Source organism: Enhydra lutris, unplaced genomic scaffold (genome assembly GCF_002288905.1).
Source record: "Enhydra lutris kenyoni isolate GAN:26980312 unplaced genomic scaffold, ASM228890v2 scaffoldscaffold85, whole genome shotgun sequence".
NCBI lineage: Eukaryota > Metazoa > Chordata > Mammalia > Carnivora > Mustelidae > Enhydra > Enhydra lutris.
The window spans coordinates 1,604,229-1,623,695 of NW_019154169.1; the positions used below are offsets into that span (position 1 = coordinate 1,604,229).

The 19,467-nt window shown below is 52.2% G+C and overlaps 1 protein-coding gene across 1 annotated transcript in view; it reads right to left on the reverse strand.

Annotated features, from left to right (window-relative positions):
* Window positions 1-11,155, reverse strand: part of LOC111161565 (teashirt zinc finger homeobox 3) — a 69,212-nt gene extending 58,057 nt beyond the window's left edge. The window contains exon 1 of the mRNA XM_022525306.1: window positions 11,065-11,155. Coding sequence (XP_022381014.1) covers window positions 11,065-11,104 — 40 coding nt within the window. The 5' untranslated portion in view covers window positions 11,105-11,155. The remainder of the gene's footprint in view (window positions 1-11,064) is intronic.
* Between the last annotated feature and the right edge of the window lie 8,312 nt (window positions 11,156-19,467).

Genomic DNA, 19,467 nt, shown 5'->3' on the forward strand with positions numbered 1-19,467 from the left:
TCATCCTCACACTGCTAACCAAGCCAACCAGTCTTTTTTGAATAGTTATATTGTGCTATGCTTTTCAGATACAGATTTTTTTTTTAAGCATGTCACAGAGTTTAAAAAATCAGGCAAGGGTCCTGGCTTTGGCAACTACGGTCCTGTTTATATTTTAGTGTTTCATACGTGACTGCCTCTGTTGGGGGAAGTGAGAGGGGGAGAGAGAGAGAGAGAGAGAGAGAAGTTGCCTGTTGGCTTTAGTGTAAATCACAGATCCTTCATTTTTCCCTTGGAAGAATGTCCTTGGAAATTATTCAAAATTAAAATCTCTCCCCCCTTCCTATTTTTTTGGGGGGGCAGGGGTGTGTGTGTGTCTTCCATATTGTAAATGGGAGGGCTCCTGTCTGGTCAGCAGCAATGAGAACCCAAGGCCAATCAATGGACACACACACACACACACACAGGCCCCTACCCTGCTCCAGCTCGTCCGACTCTCAAGTTACAGGTTTACACGGCAAGTCTAAATAATATTCAAAATGATAAATGGCACCCTGAGCCCAGCATCCACCATCAATCTTTCCTTAAGGAACATCCATCTTCAATAACGCATGTTTGAATCATGTGAAGCCAGGAGCCCTGAGATTCATTCCTACCCCTCACAAGCCAGGGTGGCTTGAACGATACCTGTCAGCCCTGGTTGGCTGTGGCTGCTGTGTTCCTCGACTACCAAAGGGAAAAAACGGAAGGAAAAGGAGAAGAGGAAGGGGGGGGGGGGTGGAGAGTCAGAAGAGCGTCAAAGGCCGAACAGTGTGGTTTAGCAGCTAATATGAAAGAACATAACCTCTTCCGTGCCTCTGCCAATCTTGCGCCCGCCACGCCACACACCCAGACAGCCATCCGCACACAGAGCAGGCTCTCGCCTCTCCTCACCCCTGCCTCTCCTCCCTCCTCCCTGTCCCTCTTCGCCAAATCAGCAGCCTCTCTCTGCAAGCCAACGGTACAGGACTGGGAGGAGGAGAGAGCATCACATGGACTGGGCTTCCCTCCCCTCCCCGTCGTCTGGCTGGGGCCCATATGATAAATGACATATGTCATTCTGTCAGGAGGGAAGGGTGGGTCAGTGATGTATGACTCTGCTGAAAAGGAAATCGACTGTTTGGCATGGTGCAGCTCTTCTCCACCAGGATTTAGTTCCAGAACTCTGAAATGAATTCTCCGACGTTTCAAGTGCATACTTAGGGCAGGCTGATGGGAGGCCTGGGGAAATCGTACTTTATCCTCCCCCTGCCCTTCCAATGGCAAAAAAAAAAAAAAAGAAAGAAAGAAAGAAAGAAAGAGAGAAAAAAAAAGAAAAGAAAAAGGAAAGAGAGAAAGAAAGAAAGGGGGGGGAAAAAAGGGGGGGGAAACCAGCAAGGTTCTGCCCCAAATACCTGGAAAAGGCCACACGGGTGTCAAAGTCCCTAGCAGTCATACACTGTGGGTTATTAAAAATGTGACTTGGGAAGGGGGGGGGGAGAAAGAAAAAGAAATCCAGTGGAGAATAAGGTTCGTCCTTTTATTTATTTATTTTTTAATGGCAAAGGGCTGACACAAAAGCAAGATAAAAATTAGCATGTTTGAAGTAATCGTCCCGCAGCTTGACATCTGCATAGTAAATTTTAAAGGAAAAAAATGTGTCAGACAGCCATGAGCCGCTTCACCCTCCCCCCTTTCATTAGCTCACTGCCAGGGTGGCACTGCTGAACCTCATTACGGCAAGAGGATTTATGAAGCTGAACCCAATGGCAAAGAAAAGGCATCTGTCAATAATTGTAGGGAGCTGCACTCACAGCTTTGAAATCTCATTAAGTATGCAGTTATCAGGCATAAAGATCAAAAACATTACTCAACTCCGACAGAATCTTATGGAGGAACATTAATTAGCAACAGGCCTACAGTACAAAAAAAAAAAAAAACGGGAAAAAGAAAAAAAAAAAAAAAAAAAACCCACAGACTTCCTCTCACACCTGCCCAACCCACAAACCTAAAGCAACACTCCCCCTCCCGCCCGAAAAAAAATAATTCCAGGCATCTGAGACTGATCAAGAACATGAAACGGGAGAGAGACGCACACAGAAAGAAGAGGGAGGGAAGGGGTGAGCGGCGGCAGGGAGGGAGGGAGGGAGGGAGGGGAAGGGGGGGAGGGCGGGGAAATTCGGTTGAGAAAGGCTTGGCTGTGAGAAGAGAAAAGGAAGAAGCTGTCAAATTTGAGAAGGATGTCAGTGCTGGCCCTGATTACAGGGGCCTATGGAGTTCTCAGACCTTTTATCATCCTCGCCATCAAAACCAGCCCAGCTCACCGCAGGAGGGCTGATGGCGCGGCCTGGCCGAGGGTCCAGCAAGGAGGACCCTCTTACCTGGCAGGCAGGATGCCGTGGGCCCAGCGCCCAGGAGGCAAGCCCCGCCAGGCCTTCTGCAGCAGCACCCTGCTCTCCCCTGGCCTGGTCTGTGCCCAGCTGACCAGAGCCATGGCCAGGGCCAGACCCAGCTCTGCGGGCCCAGGGCACGGTCTGGGGACTCACGGCTGTCACTGTCCATCTGACCGCCATCTGAAAAACACCCTGATCTTCCTCCAAAGAGACTCTGGCACCCCCTCTCACACGTACACTTTCTCTCGTTTGATTTCTGTATATGACTGATTCGTGTGCTTAGTGCTTACGACACACTGCAAAATAAAATACAAGTGTGGAGGATTCCCATCCTGACTGTAAAGCCAACTCTGGGTCCGGAGGCTTCATGACCTTTGCAGCACACGGGACAGGGTGCAGTTGGGGACAGAAGTCAAACTGACTCCAGGATAGCCACGGAGGGAAGAAAAAAAAAAAAATCAAATGACATGCTTCTTCAGCCACCACATTTCCCACCTCCAGCAAGCTACCCTGGCAAGAATAATTGACACATGTTTGGAAACCTCCCACGAGGATTATGTGCACGGGGTCTCAGGCAAAGTTCTCTCCCGTCCTATGCTGGCCTGCATCCAGGGTAGGCGCACCAAGGCTTGGGGACAGTTCTTAAATACTGCCTAGGTTCTGTCCAACGGGCAACCGCAGCCAAACTCCTTGGCACATGGAGCCACAGTCAGGCATGGCCCCCAAGGTCCCCTGTGAAAGGTGGAGAATAATAACAGTAGTAACAAGAAAGCCGTTATTCTGTACGAATGTCCCTGCACTTACAGCAAGGTGGCCTTCTCTGTTACCCATGAGCACACGCTCGAAGGTGCTCTCGCGTGCCAGCTCTAACACACACACACACACACACACACACACACACACGGGCGCGCACGCGTGCACACACATGCACACAAGGCACTTCCCATAATCCCACACCATGAGAAAACCTTCAGAACAACACCTCTTTTGATCTGAAACCCCTGCTATCACTCTTCTCGGAGCATCTCTTTCCCTCCTAGGCCACCCTCCTCTTACCTCGTTTTGTGGCCGTTTCCGGAGCGCTTACCTCTCTCCTCTACAGAAGAGAATGGTCACCTTTTCTAATTAGCCACATCTTTAAGGAAAAGGGCATTAAGATTCCTAGGCAACCAGCTTGGAGATCTCTCCAAGACAAGGCCCATCCCTTCCAATAAATGATTCTCCTTTGGAATATCAATGAACACGGCTCCAATAAATGGTCACCTATGACCAAAACGAGTTAAGAATACTTGTCTATAAAGCAGACTTGACAAGAAGGAATTTTAGTAGTAGTGTTACAATAAGGTGTTTATATTTTTTATGTGCTTACCATATTACCTTTATTATGTGTAACATCAAAGTGATTATAGCAATTACATCTAACAGAATTAATTACAGAACTTCCCGTCATTCCAGGATACATAATGCATTAGAGGTAAGCCAAAGAAAGAAAGCATCTTGACTGTACTAACTATTGTTGGTATGTATTTCCCCCAGCAGCAAATGCCAAAGCAACGGCAGCTTGCAGGAAGAACAGGGTAATGGAAACTGAGAGGCTTAATAGGAAATGAGGTATATTTTCTTTAAGTTAAGTAACACCTTTGCCTAATAATATGTTGGTGCTATTGGACATATAAAATCAATTTCATTTTTTTAAGTGTAAATCTTTAAAAGGCGCTAGTTAATCCACCCAACCAACGTTACTACATAAAGGAGAAAGCACATGGGTGAAAGACTTACAAGTCTTTACGTATGCAAAATAAATTCACTCAAGGCTTCATTAATATTAATTTAAATTCAAAACCCATTTACATTAAATTGTTCATTAAAAATTGCCTATTTTATGCAACATGCATTTCTCAAAGAACTCAGAGGAAACTGAATACATAGGACTAGATTTAATGATGGGAATGGAAAAATCAAAAGTAAATGAATTTGAGTCATTTCACGTATATTACCAAACAGCGCTTTGCTCTCCATTAAGGACAGGTTCCACTTTGAGGAACAAACAAGCACTCAGAGTATTTTGCTTTCTGTCACTACAGACTTGTGGCCACGACCTTCTGGTCTACCAAAGACTAAGAAGAAAACAAGAAGCACTGGTGGGATGAAGAGGGCAGCCAATCCAAACCTGGACTTGGGAAGGGGCCAGGTACCACCTTCAGAATCCCAGCTGAATTCAAAAAGCATTGAGAGTTAGGCTTGCTTTTCAAAAAAATGGACATTAGCTAGCATTTGCCAGTGCCCCTCTTGGTTGAGAATGAATAGTTTCCCTCTCCCCTGAACTCCGCCCCCTGCAATGTTTTCTTCCCAAAGCAAGGGGACCAAGAATATGATGACAAGGAGTTGGTAAGTTCCTTGCTTTGGCGCCCTCCCCCTGAAGACAATCTGAACTTACACTGTTTCCCCAACAGCTGTTCTGGATGAAGAAAACACAGTCATAATTAATAACATGTGTCCTGACAGTATGAATTAATAATTTATCATTAAGCCCAAACAAATTGAAATTATTCTTCAAGAACCACACCTTTGCACATCTGAGAAAACAAGGTAAGAAGATGATGGAAAAAGTCCAGGTAACGTGACCTTTAGAGAAATGCTCCCCCCCACCACCAATACATCTCTTGGGCCACTCTTGTTGAAATATTAAAATAATTTACAGAATTGAAAGTAATTAAACCCAAGAATCTAAGTGCTGATCAAATCAAGTGTATGTGCTTGAAATGTCTTCTTTTTTAAATGGGGCTTATAAAATATTCAATATTTGGTCAAGGACACTATGTAATCTTTCTAATAAAGATTCCTAAACCTAGAGTATGACAGTTGTTCATGCAAGTGGTCGTAAGCAGATTAGACTCTATTACTGTCTCTCCCTTTTTTTTTTTTAATTTCCAAAAACGCATAGCATTATTCTGGTTACAAACAGTAAACTGAATTTTCACATCCACATCTAATATAATTGTTTACCAATGTTGAAAAATTAGAGAAAGCTACCAAGTCTATGTATCCGTTCCTTGCAATTCAGGTAAAAAAAATAAAAAAGATAAAAAACTAGAAGAAAAAAAAATATTCATAGCCATTGTTTAGTAGGATTTAAAAATTAATTTAATGACTAACTGCAAATACTGGAAACTAGAATTAATCTGTCTGGATTTTTTTTAAAGGCTTACAGACATTTAAATGCATGTATCGGGACACTTTATCAACCTAACATAAAATTGTCATCTTATCTTATTATATGACTATTTTATGCATGTGTCAAAGAATTTAAAAATGACTGCCTGTCTATTGAGTCTAATTACAACTGCACATTATCTGTCTAGATGTACCAGTCCATATCATTGTTACCAAATACAATATATTGTATTCACCTTTCATTTTTAACTTCAGAGAAACCACAATTTGGAGCATAACTAAAACACACACACACACACACACACGCACACGCATACACATGCTGCCGTGAACACCTGAGAGGGTCCGGGGTAAGTGATGGCATCGCTCTGGGCTGCCGTTTCTCTCCATGGGCTGTGGGAAAATGCTACAGGAGTGTTACAAGACAGCTTCTTTGAAAGAAAGGCCCATCGACCTAACTGGGCTGCACACCAACACAGAAGGGGGGCAGAGGGACACACACCCTACTTCTTTTTTATTTTTCTTTTCTTTCTTCCTTCTTTTATTTATTTACTTTATTTTTTTTTTTTTTACTACCGGACCAAAGCTATTTTTATAGTTTGTCCAGTGATAGGCAGGAATAAGAATAGGCCGGCAGAAAAGCCTCGCAATCTGCACTCAGAATAACTGTGACCTGCTCATGTCCCTGGATGAACATGGCTGTTGTACACCAGGACAGGGACTCTGCTCCCGTCCCTCCTGCTCCCCTGCCTGTGACCGCAGCCCTCGCCCCAGCCTGGCTCTGTCACCACCAGGGTGGAAGGGGAAGCCCCCAGCCCCAAAACAGTGCAGGAACTTTGCCCTCAAGAAGGTGATCCTTCTCCTTCCAGAAACCTCAGGAGTGGAGGTGGGGGTGGGGGGGCGTGGGGAGAGGAAGGAAGGTCTTTGATTCTGGGACCTCACCTGGGCTTTTCCCGGGCGTCCCCATGGCCCTGAGCAGTCACCTTTCATTCTAATCGCCTTACAAAACAATCTTTGGTAAAAAGAGGGAAAAGGCAGGCGTGTGAGACAATTTGGGGAAGAGCTGCTGGTACGCAAGTTATTGACTATCGCTCGCTCATGAGCGTACTCAAGGCAACGCCGAGAACAAAATGACAACATCCACCGCTCACAATCAACTGTGGCCCTGGAGAGCACTGAAGCCCTAACTGACAGTTGTCAAGATAATGGGGGGCACAGCAGCTGATTCTGGAAGATTCCCTCCCCTAGGTGGATGTCCAGGGGGATAGTCTTGCCTCCCACCCTCTTTGTTTTTCTCCTTCGTCTTCTTGATTTTCTTTTTTAAAAGGTGCATTGTTCCTCCCATGTTGTAGAAAAATTGGTGGGGGTTGGGGGGATGGGTCACAGAGCAGCCTGAACCAGTCATCTTGTCACCTTGCCACAGGGCAGAGTACCTGTCCAAAGGAGAAATGTGTGGCAAGCTTGAGAGCAAATACATTCCCAGGGCTAACGCCGAAATGCCTTCCTGAAGGCTCCACGTGCCTCCGACAGAGAAGAGGAGCTGCCCCGTGCATGGACGAGCCTTACCAAGGCCCGGACGGCCAGACATGGACAGCACCATGCCCCTACCCTTTAGGCAAGCCCACACCCACAGGCGCTGTGAACCACCCCCTGCCTTACCACTGCAAGCCCACCCTGCCCCCAGGGCCCCACGGCGATCTGGAACACCAACAGAACCTAAGGGGTTCCGAACACTTACAAAAATCAAGATGTTTAAAGGTTTCCCCTCTTGATGTGACCACCCAAGAACTCCTTGTAAGAGTATTCTCTTTCAGCGACTAAGACTCGAAAGGTCAATGGCAAGTTGTTGTTCACTGAGGACTTTTTTTTTTTTTTTGCAAGTTAAGGCAATTTTTTTTTTTAAAGATTTTAAAGTCCCTCTCCCCCAGAAAATGGATGTGAATGGATAAAATGTTATCTGCTATGAGATACTGCTCTCGTTTTTTTTGTTTTTTGTTTTTTTCTGGGATCTTCAAAGAATACTTGTTTTAAAAAAAAATCACGCCCAGGTAAGAGTCCCATTTCGAGCAAGGGACAATGGTCATTTCGCCTGAAGGACAGGGGCCTCTCCAATCCTCCTCCTCTGAGGCAAAAACATCTGGCCGGCAAAAAAATGTATGGCCCTTTGGAATGACACGCCTGGAGAAAGGACACTCCTGCCCAGGTTTCTCTTCGGCAGGTGAAGAAACATCTCTCTCCCTTTGAGAACACACAGGCTTAAATACTATCCCAGCAAAATTTCTAACAAAAAAAAAAAAAAAGAAGAAGAAGAAGAAGAAGAAGGAAGAAAGAAAGAAAGAAAGAAAGAAAATCCTAAAGTACAGAAATACATCTTTTCAGGGATTCTTGGAGGCTGCTCTGGCCTTCTGGAGAGCAATGTTACATTTGGCCTAGATATGAAAACTGTATGCACCTGTGTGCTAGGTCTGCACTCTTCCAAGCTCTCAGCCCTTTGTGGTTGTTATTCTACCCCAGACCATTAAAAGGGCCCTAATTCCTATGACATGATTATCCAGGTACCAAAGCCCATTTGTCACCTGCAGAAGAAAATTGAGTTAATGCACAACTAAAGGCAGCCAGGACTGTGTAATATCAACTTGATTACATCAAACTAGCTGCAAACCTAATTCTGCTGGATGACACTGCGTCGAGCTTGTCATCTCCAATCATTAAAGCTGTCAGGAATCCATCAGGTTTACAGCTAATTAGGTGAACACTAATGAAGCTGGCAAAACAACTTTTCTTTTTTTATGGCTGAGCGGACCTTTCAGTTTGGAGGGGAAAAAAAAATTCTCGAGTATTCTCAAGGTTGCTGGGGACTGGATTTCCAGTTACCAATCAGCAGACATCTTTCTTTTTCCCACTCTCTATCAGTGCAAAGCAATCAATTTGCCATCACTCCCAGGATGCCACAAAAGCAGGCATGAACCTTATAACTTGCAGCTGTGAGAACTAAAAACAGGAGGTGGAAAAAAATGGGAAGTTTCTCCTGCACCCAAACCAACCAACAAACAAAAACCTCAGGCAGTTCACTTATTGGCCTGCGCATACTTAGCGATGGCCTAAATGTGGAACGTTTTTTTTTTTCTTTTGGTTTTTTTGTTTTGTTTTGTTTTTTTCATCCCTCCCCTCTTCTTAAATAAGTAGCCCTTCAGACATTCTCCACCCCCTCCTCACGCGTCCATTAGGCAGAGGCATTCTGATAAAGTAAATCCAAAACCAGGGTATGGGAAAGAAAGAAAGCACTCAGGCTGCCAACTTCTGATTGACCATTAAGCTATTGATGAATGTGCCTGTCAGGAGAGAGACAATTAAATCAAATATGAAACAAAGTCGTTTTGACGGGTCATTTTGATAGAGCAAAACCATTCTTCCATCTCCTATTAGCCGGGCAGTCAAGTTTTTATATAATGAATATTTCTTAACTGACCTGTGATTTCCTGGCTGGTTTTTTTAAAAGGTGCAAAAGGTTAGGGAACAGGTTGCTTTAAAAAAATAAATAAATAAATAAAATCGACAGTACATTTCCTCCTTCGCTAACATTTTTAGCAGAAAGTTATCCTAGAAGAGTCTCAGATTGGCAAGGTGGAGGAGAAAAGATGAAGCAACCGTAGAGAGTTCTAAACTAAATGTAAAGATGTAATCACATATGGTTCATTTGATTGAGGCACACAGATACCTTAAAATGTGCATCCAAAAGGGAAAGAAAAAATGTAAAAGACTGGAAGAAGCCCAAGACACTCCTACTGCCCAACTTTGTGAAGGAGTCCTCCAAACTTTTAGAGTTTATTTTGGGTAGATAAGCTCATTGCTTGAGCTGGGAATTTAAAGGAGAAGGTGGAATGGGCAAGTAGCATCAGCCAGGAGGTGACCTGAGTGCCAGCACCCTCCCTAGAACCACCGCAGGGATTTTCAAACTTCCAAAATTTGGGTGACACTGAGACAGAGAGCAAAACCTGCAACGATATGTCCCCAAACCACGTCTGTTTTCTTCGAGGATTTTCTTAAGATACGAACAAGAGAGTACATTTTCTGGTAGAAGAAAGAGCGTTCCCTCTGCGTGACCCTGTGTAAGGAGACTCCAGTTCAGAGTGCAGCCAATGTGTGAGCTCCACGGCCAATGTCGGCTCACATGATGGCAATGACCATCACCGTCACCCCCACAGCTGCCACAGGCACTCGGGGGCAGCATGGGCACAACGTCTTCATCCAAGAAGGGAGCCAGGCAATGCCCTGACCCTGCCCTCTGCTCTCCCTTCTTCCACCAAAAGAGAAGAACAGAAAAGACAAGACATGAACCACCACTGAACCCTCCCGTTCAGGCTTCAGGCAGCATCTGAACCTCTGTGCCTCTGAGTGTTACTCATATCAAAATACATCCCGTCCATATGTGGTCCTCTCAGCAATCCGTCCCAAATCCCCAAAGTTGCACTGACAGGGCCCTAGTGACGTCACAGAGCTTGGCCTCACCATTGCGAGTGATTTATTGATGTTTATTGGGAATGAATAGATCAAAGGCAGCAGCATGACGGGCGATCAATCAGTCATCAAATCAAGGGTGGCAAAGGGCCAGAAACCCTTCTTCCAGGCAACATGCCCCCAACTGACATTATTGCAAAATAATGTTATGTGTGTGGGTTTTGTTGTTTTGAATGATGCTTTTTCCAGAAAAGAGGAAAAAAAAAAATCGGCTCAGTCTTAACAGGAGCTGACACTCCTGGCAAAAAAAAAAGGGGGGGGGGTTGAAAGTACAGAGACACGTCCCAGAACTAAGTGCTACGAGAAGATGAGGGTGGGGGAAGCAGTGGAAGGAGGGGTGAGGGTAAGGGAAAACAAACACGGATACAGAGAACGCCAGCATCTAACATTGACTTGACAGTCATCTGACAATACCCAGACCCTGTGCGCTCTGGCTTCCACCGCTTGCCCGCGTTGGGCCCAATAAATGAAGAATCAATCGGATTAGCAGTAAGGTGGCCGAAGGGATCCGCTCGCTCACTCGCTGGCTCTCTTTCGCTCGGCAGACACCGGGCTGTCCCCCGCCGGCCGGCCGCGGGAGGACGCGGAAGGTGTCCCGGGGAACTCAGGTGACCCCGCCCGCCCCCCACAGAAAGAGACCGAAGAGGGCTCCTTCCCATCCCCTCCGCAGCCGTAGAGCTGAAGGGGCAGGGACCCAGCCCGGTTCAGTTGGCCCCGAGCGCGCGCGGCTCCCGAAGTGGGTGCGAGCCCGAGCAGGGCTAGCGCGGCGGGGCGTCCGGGGGGCGCCCGGGACGCGAGGCGGGCACACGCACCCAGAGAGCAGAGCAGAGAGCGAGCCTGGCGCCCCGGAGTTACTCTGCGCGGGCAGAGGGAGAGGGGCGAGGAGTGGGGCGAAGAGCGGGGTCGCCGCCGGCCGGAGGCGCACCGCGGCGAGAGGAAGAGGAGGAGGAGAAGAGGAGGAGGAAGGGGAAGCGGCTCGTACCTGCTGCGCGCCGGGGCGCCTGCTGCTTCCTCCTCGGCATGATGCTCCTCCGGCGACTGCCACTGCCGCCGCCGCCGCCGCCGCTGCCGGGCTGAGGAGAGGGAGGGAGGGGCGGCGGGCCCGCGGGGGGGCGAGGCGGGCCGGCTCTCAGCCTCCCCCCCGGAGAGCGGCCGCCCGCAGGATGCTGCTGCGCCCCGGCTCTCCGCGTCCCCCCCTCTCCGCGCTCAGCCGCGATCCCCGAACGTGCGGAGGGAAGAAGGAGGGCGGGCGAGGGAGGCGCGGGGAGGGAGGAGCGCGGGGGGAGGAGGAGGCAGAGGAGGAGGAGGTGGTGAAGGAGGAGGAGGAGGAGGACCGCGCTGCGGGCGGAATGGGAAGTTTGACAAATCGCTCCAGAGGCCCGAGGAAGAGGGGGCGGGGAGGAACGGCGGCCCTGCCCCCCCCCGCCCCGTCCCCAGACGAGGTGCGCGGGGTTCGGGGCCCGGGGGCGGGGAGAGGGGGAGAAGGCGGGCAGAGGGGGTGGGAGGAGGAGCGCGGGAGCGGCCCTGGCCGGTCCTGCCCCGGCCCCCGCCCCCGGGCAGAGGGTCACGGCATCCGGGGGGGCGCTCAGCCGCCGCCGCGGCCCGGGGCTCAGCGGTCCAGTCTCCTGCCCGCGGCGCGGCTGGAGCGGCGGCGTCGGCAACAGGCAAGCTTAAAGGAAAAGGAGATGATCGTGTCACTCGCCCGCCCGCGGGGGCGCCGCGCCCCCGCTCCCGGCCCCGGGCCTGTCTAGGACCCCCGCCCCGTCCGGGGAGGGGGTGCCGCCCCTCCGCCCCCGCCCAGTGCGCGCACGCAGGGGCGCGGCGCCGGCCCGGCCCAGCTTGTCCCGGGGCGCTCGCTTACCCCCGCCCGCCCGGCTTCCCCACCCGGCCTCGCCCCCTGGCCGCCCCCCGCTGCCCCGCCCAAGCCGCACTCCTCTCCACCCGCCGCGTCCAAAGCCCCCAGCTCGCTCCCCGGGCCTGGGCCCGCGCCCCCCGGGGATGCCAGGGCCCGCGGGCGGGCGCCGGCGCCCTCGAGGGAGGAGGCGGGCGCGGGCCGGAGTGGGTGGGGGTTGCTCTCAGACCCCGCGCCACCCGGGCTCCTCCCCCGGGACCCGCCGCCGCCACTTCCCCCAATTTTTTTTTCCCGGGCAAACTTTCCCGGGCCCGTCCCGGGGGTCGGTGTGGGAGGGGGTGCTTCCAAGTTTCCTCCTCTGCCTGGGAAGATCGCAGTCCCTCCACCCCCACCCCGCCCCTCGCCCCCAGGCGCCCGGCCGCGCCCCCACCCCTAGCACTGGCGGATCCGAGGGCGGGACGGGGGCGGGGGAAGGAACTCGGGCTCTCAAGCCCATCCCCCGTCCCGGGGCGCCCCCGAGAGGGGGCCACCGCGCCCAGCGCCCGCCTTGCCACCAGTACTGGGCGAAAAGAATTGATTATTGATTGGGTGATTGGGGTCGCTGAGGCGCCGAGCGGGCCGGACAGACGGGCCGCGGAGAGGAGGAGCTGGCGGGGCTGCGTTGGCGGCAGGGCGACGCGGGCTCACTTACGGGCGGCCGCGAGGGCGCGGGTGGGCCGGAGCTCATTGGGACGACCCCCGGGCGGCGGCGGCTGAACGGGAGCCGGAGCCGGAGCGGCGCGGGCGGCGGCGCATCGATGCGCTGCGGGCTCGATTGCGTCTCCCTGGGCCAGCTCTTGGGCCGGGAATGGGGCGGCCGCGGCGGGGCTGGCTCCCGGCGCTGCCGGGCGGCGGTGGTGGGGGTGTGGGGGCGGCCGCCAGGCCCACGGCCCCCGAGGTGGCGTCGCTCCTGGGCGCGCCGGTTGGGGCCCGGGGGCTCCCTTGGGCCTCGCGTCCGACAGTCCCGGAGAGGGCCAGAGCCCCGCGCCCTGGGACTGGCTGCCGGAGCGTTCCTGGAGCTGCAAACCCCGGCCTTCTTCCTTCCTTTTTTCCCTTCCTTCCTTCCTTTTTTTTTTTTTTTTAAATGTTTCCTTTTCTTGTGTTTCTTTCCCCCTTTTCTTCTGCCCCCTCTCTGTATCTTTTTTTCTTTGTGATTGTTTATGTAAGTTTGTTTTAAAAGTTCACAGGCATGCTTTCTTTTCTTTTAGACCAGGAGACCGTGATCTCACCCAGACGGTAAGATCAAAAGTCTCCTCTCGCCCCCAGCCTGCGGGCTTGGGCTCGGTCCAGACGCCTCCTTGAATGCAGATGTGCCGCTGCAGTCCTCCCGGGCTATAAAGCCGCCTCCAGCGCCTTCGCGCGCGCAGGAGCGCTTGGAGTTGCGGGGTGCGGACCCCAGGCGGTTGCGGGGGAGTCGGAATCGGGCTGCTGCTGGGCTCCCGGGCTGGTCGAGTGTGTGGCTGACTCGGGGGCGGGGGCGCGGCGAGCAGTTGGTGCCTGCGGCCGCAGAGGCTAAAGCTACTGCCCCTCCAGGCCCGGGAGACGCGGCCGTGGGGCGTGAAACGCTTCTTGCGAACGAGGAAACGGTGAGTTGGCAGACGCCGCCCGCGGCCTCTCGGTTCTGGTCGCGGCGCTGGGAGCCTCTTGCCTGGAGGAGGGTAGGTGCCCTGCGAGGTCAGCTCCTGCCCGCCCCCCGCTCACCTTCCCAACGCGGAGCAACCACTTAAGCGCGCCGGTAGTGATGTGTGCACAGCGCTGGGCGCTGCGCACGGAAGGCTGAGAGTTTCGCCCTGGCTTATGCTCCCCCTCCTCCTTTCCTTCCCAGCGCTGCTCTCCAAACCTCGTTCCCTCCGCCCCCTCCCCCTGCGGGCCGCGGCCTGAGCTCCTGTCTCCGAACCGCTCGCAGCCACCGCCCGATCGCTAGCTCGCCCTCCCCCGCTCAGGCGCCGCGCGCGGTGCGATCCGCCCTAACATCTGTCCGTCCAACCATTGGCGCATCCATCAGTGTCAATGAGCTGCACATCGCAGCGACAGGCCGTCACGCGCAACACGGGCTATGCGGAGTGCATACTGCGACCGCGCTGCCTTGCCCGAACACTCAAACAGGGTTCTGGCCCGGCATGGCACAGCCTGGAACCCTAATCTCTACGGTGTTCTTTTAACCATGCGCACCATCTTTAATACCAAGACCTCAAAACGGGACTAGTCTTGCAGGCTGTCCGTGGAATAGGACAGCTAGAGAGGGACACTGTCAACCTAGCCCTTGTAATTCCAAGTTCTCTTTGCCCCTTTTCTGTGGACTGGGTGTGGCATAGGAGAAAAGGAAAGGGAGACTTCCCAAATCAGCACCAAGCACAATAGGTACCTGAATGCAGGGCCTAAATACGCTTCAGCTGGGCCGAATCTGGGGCAGACCTTAGCCAGAAGGTATAAAGCTAAAACTTTGCCAGGCCCCACCTGGCTGCTGCCTGACACGGCCTGACAGTGAGGACCGAGAGAAGGGGAAGAAAACGCGAATCCCAGGCAAAAAACGGGGACTCGATTTAGGGAGAAATGGTATCTGGATAGCAGCAAGTCTGTAATTAACATGCTATTTACGGAGGGAGAAAGGGCAGGGCCATATGTTGGAGAAGCCAGAGCGTTGTGGGTACTTCCCAGCGCCATTCTCCAAGAATGCTGACCTCCGCTGTGGTTGCAAGTTCCCCTGCTTTTCTTCTTGCTTTCCTCACCCCTAGTTCCCCATCCCACTGTCCAGAGGACAAATATCTTCATGTATGTGCCTGATCAGTTTGGCCAGGCCAAAAGGTCTGTCTTGTCCTGCCCCTAAGAAGTTCAGGGGAAGGACGCACGGAGGACCTACTCCTTGGACATCTGCAGGGTGGCGGTCCCCGGCATTTTACCTGACTTTATTCCTACTGCAAATATTCCTGTCCGGGTGTCTGGTGAGTTCTGCCCCCTCAAGAGTCGACTACAGGAGCGGGTCAAAACCTGGGCTTGTCTTCGTTCCCCGATTCACGCGTTAGAAGGGATGGAGGAGCCGCTCTCCGGCGAGTGCCGGGAGCCAGGTCTGCGCGGCACCGGAGGAGGCCGGAGAGACGGCCCGCAGCGGCGCACACAGGGGCTCCTTTCTATGGGTAGGAGGGACCACGCTCCAGGGTGCGGTCGAACCGCTTCCACGCTAGACTAGAGGGCGGAAAAGCCGGCGCCCGGCAGAGAAGCTAGAATTCTGCAGAAGGTAACACTATGTAGAAATCTTTCTACCCCACTCCGAGGAGTTGCAGATACCTCTGAAAAGCAGCAGCAGGCTTCCGCTTGCGCGCAGGCACCTGGTTAACTTAGCCCAGTGAGTCACGCAAAAAGTAACCCCCTAGGCCAGTTAGAAGCTCCCATTTTGGGGAGGTGCCGCTTTTCCGGAATTTTTTTTTTTCCCTGAAAACAAAAAAAGGACAAGTGGGCTGAGGAGCAGTGGAGGGACACATCGAAATGCCCAAAGTCAGGTGCTCGTAGGAGAAACGGACAGCTCTCGCTGCGGCTAGGTGGGTCACCCCGCAGCGGGGTGGCCACGCTTGTGAGCCCAGAAAATTACAACGGGCCACGAAGACCATTCCAGAGTCCCAAGATTGCGACTTGGGCCCAGTGGTACCCTGCCCCTCCTCCCTGGCATTGCGATGAGCCCTAATCGGTGCAAATCCTCCCAAATACCAGTTCTTTAGGTCAAGGGTTAGAAATGTGACGCCAACCTTTTGAGCTCTGCGAGCTGCAGGCACTAGTCTTCCAGGCCTATCTGCGTGGGTCTGCCCCACCAGGGGAGCCTTCCTGAACTTGGCCAACCAGAGACCCACGGCGGGGGCTGGGGGGGAATCTGGGGAGTGGGAGAGTCAAACACAGGTGTGGCTGGAAACAAGGGTTCAGTGGAGGGGCAGGGAGCTGGCCCATAACATACTGCTGAAGACTAAGGAAGTAGGACTGGGGAAGCGGCAGTCCAAGGTTGTGTTCAAGGTGCAAATGAGGCCAGTGGGTGACAGTCTGCCTGACCCAAGGAAGGCCAAGGTATGTCCTCACTTGGGATGGCCACAGAGGGAAATGCTGCTGGAAAGAAGGCATCCTTGACGCTGCCAGTCCAGGGCGGATAGCCAGGGTAGGCCAAGGTCCCAGGAACTTAGGGGCCTAAACCCAGGCCACGAAGAGGGGTTATCTGTGCCCTCAGGGCAGAACAGGCCCCCTGGAGGGACAAAGCATGCTGGGTGGACTATGCAGGGAGCCTGCCCTCCCCACCTCCATTTCGTAGTGTGAATATATCAGGCCCAGTGGAGGGCCTTTGGGGAGCCCACTGACTGCCCAGTAATAACAAGAGAGTTAGTACCAAGTCCTCTTCCTACCTGTGCCCCCCCTGAAATGCTGGCCTCCGGCTGCCCCCTTACACACTTCCTCACACTACTGTCTGGGCTAGGCAAAGGAAAACCCCCGTGAGGCAGAGAAGCTGCCTGCCTCCACCTGCACACCTCAGCCAGGAACTGAGTCAAGGACCTCAGTCCCCTGCCTAAGCGCTAGAGACTTGGACCCTGGGGCCAGACCCTCGCCAGGCGGTAAATTGTTTGCTAAAAGGGCATTTACATAACAGCGAAGTTTGTTTCTCTTATTCCGGTAGCTTTGTTTTAACGAACCAGATGTTTTGTCTGTAAATTCTCCTAAGAAGTTTTACAGTTTTGACGTGAAATAAACCTTTGAAAATCGGAGCCGTAGATTAATACCACTTCTGTGGGGCCCTGAGGGAGCTGCATCAGGCGTGCCTGGGTGTGAGCTGGGGTTGAACTAGCAGGGGGGCAGATCAAGCTTCTAAGAAACTTAGGAGACCGCTGTCTTGACCACAAGGTCAAGGATTGGTGTTGGGGCATGAAACACTCTCCGGCCCCAACACACACACAGGGGTACACATTACCCTCCCGGGCTTTACTGCTTTGTAAATTTCTTGTAGCTGGAAGCACACTGGTCTGGTCCAATTTTCCCAACTATGCTCACTGCATCCCACCATTCCCAGGAGGACCACTGGACTCCGAGGCCTGTGGCCTTTCCCTGGCCAGGCATGATGTCCCTGGCCTTTTGGGGGGAGGGGCAGAGGAAGGGGGCCCCAGGCAGACCCTGAACTGCCAGCATGACTGGACCTTGAGAACTCTGGATGGAAACTGACCCAGCCAAGCCACTTAGGAAGTGAGGGGGGGCAGGTCCCCCCTCCTCAATGCCTCATTTTTATGGACTCAAAATTTCCAGGCAATTATAATTGTGTTAAAACAAAAAGAAAACTATATACCTAACAGGGAGGGAAGGAACATGGTTATCTGAGGGGAACCAGGTCTTCCTACCTACCCATCTCCTGGTTGGGTGATTCCTAGGGACCACTTTCTCCAGTTTCCTAAGATGGGCTAGGAATCACCCCCCTCCCCGCAGCCTGTCTGTGCTCCTGGTCTAGCATCTTCAGATTTGGAAAGTTCAATTAGGACCTCATTCCCCTTTCTTCTGTAATTTTTCAAGCTCAATCATCTACCGAACTTTCAAAAACTTTTCAGGAGACCTACGATTTAATAAAGAAAATGAGTCTTTGCATTTTGGTCTAAGGAGGACCTATACACATTAAGTCCACTTCGGAGGGAGCAATTACTGGCGAAATGCCCTTCGGTCCAATCTCTCCTGCCTACTTTGACTTGTGCGGGAATTTCCCGAATTACTCGCTGCGGAATGGTATGTTTTTTTTCCCACTCCGGATGAAATGGATTTTTGGAAACCATTTGGGCAGAGCTTAAAAAAACAGAAACAAAAAACTACCTTGGAGATGGGTGCAGGCGCGGTGGGGCTCACCCCTGGCTGGAAGGGACCAGTACTTTTCTGCTAGCTGGGAAATAGAAGTGCCCATCTCTTCCCCCGCCATTGCAAGAGATGCCCGGCACGAGTCGTGTTTCTGAATCCATGCGTGGGCACCCCAGGGTGAGGCTGTGTTCGGGCTCCTATGTAGGAACCCTGGGAGGAGGAGGGGGTCTCAGATATCAAACCACCCGCTCTTCGCAGACCAGACAGCATAGCTTTGCATGCCTGGTGACCTCATTAACTAGCCCGGGAATTTGCAAGAGGAGAAAGAATCTCGTTCCCTTTTCTCTTTCCCTAAATCGCTCTTCTTTTCTGTCATACACATTATGGTTTTGTGTTCCTCCCTGAATTTACAAATGGGAAAGACCGAGGGCAATTCTCAATGGGACAGGTACAAGAGAGCGGGGCACTGGGCTGGGTCTTCGTTCTTTCTCGTTGTTTTTTTTGTTTTTTGTTTTTTGTTTTTTTTTTAATTTCTTGAAGCCTGGTGCTCATCATCGGTATATCCAGAATAGGAGAGCCAGAGTTCTTTGGGACAAGGTTGTCAGGAGGGTCAGATTCTTTGTATGCAGGTAGTTTCTGACCTCAGGCTCTGACAGCTCCAAGATTTTCCTCCTCTGTAGAGAAGCTCTGAATTCTTCCTTCTGTTTTCCTCTTTCTGACACTTCTCTTTTCCCCATCTCTTTCATCTTCTTTCTCCCCTCTTTCTCCTTTCTCCGGTTGCTTTTTGTGTTTCCTCTTCTATCAGTCTCCTCCCCAACCCTCACAAGAATTCGCAAAAGTTCTCCATTTCGGGTCTATCAAGCGCTCACCGCAAAGAGTCCTCCTCTCTGTGGCAAGGCAGGGGCGGCCACCCGACGCACAGCTCACAAGGCGGCAAGGTAGTTTGTAGTCGCTGTAGCTTTTTAGGTGGGCGTGGGGGGAGGTCAGAAATAGGTTGGCACTTGATTTAAAATAAAAGAACATGTTAAAGAAGTTTCAAAGCTGCCAATAAAACCCCTTAAGTGGCTTGTGATTCAGTGCCTGGAGTTGCGACGATGGCATTGGTAAATGACTCCAATGCCCAAAGAAAAATATTACAAATGCCGCTGTCTCGGCCACCAATCGGGCGCCGCTCTCCCGCGCGGGCGGCGGCTCCTCTCCGGCGCGGAGGGCACCCACATTTGCATGATAAATTGACCAGACTGGCGGCAGCCAATGAAATATTCAAATTAGGCCGGGGGTAAGGGGTGGAGTCCCTGAGGCTCCCCCTGGAGCCCGCCGCTGGAGCTCGCAGTACCACCTCTCCCTTAGCGCCCTCTAGAGGTGGGCTGTCGGGGGCGGTGGCTCCAGCCCCAGGCAGGACGAGTAGGGACAGGGAGGTGGTGGGTTCAGGTTGCTCTCAGGGCTGCCCTCCTGGACTAGGTGCACTGTGGTCCCCTCGCGCGTCTTACACTTGGATGACTTGGATGTGTTGGTGGATTGCAGGGGCGGGTGGTGACCTCTGAAGAAGGGGTTCAAGAAGAGCTCTAGCCCCTTCGCCCTAACCCCCCTTTCCTAGGTTCTCCTAACCTAGCTGAAGTTAAAAGAGCATGGTTGCTCCATGGACATAGTTTCGACACAAGACCCTTGCCCACCCAAGTCTATGATACCTTC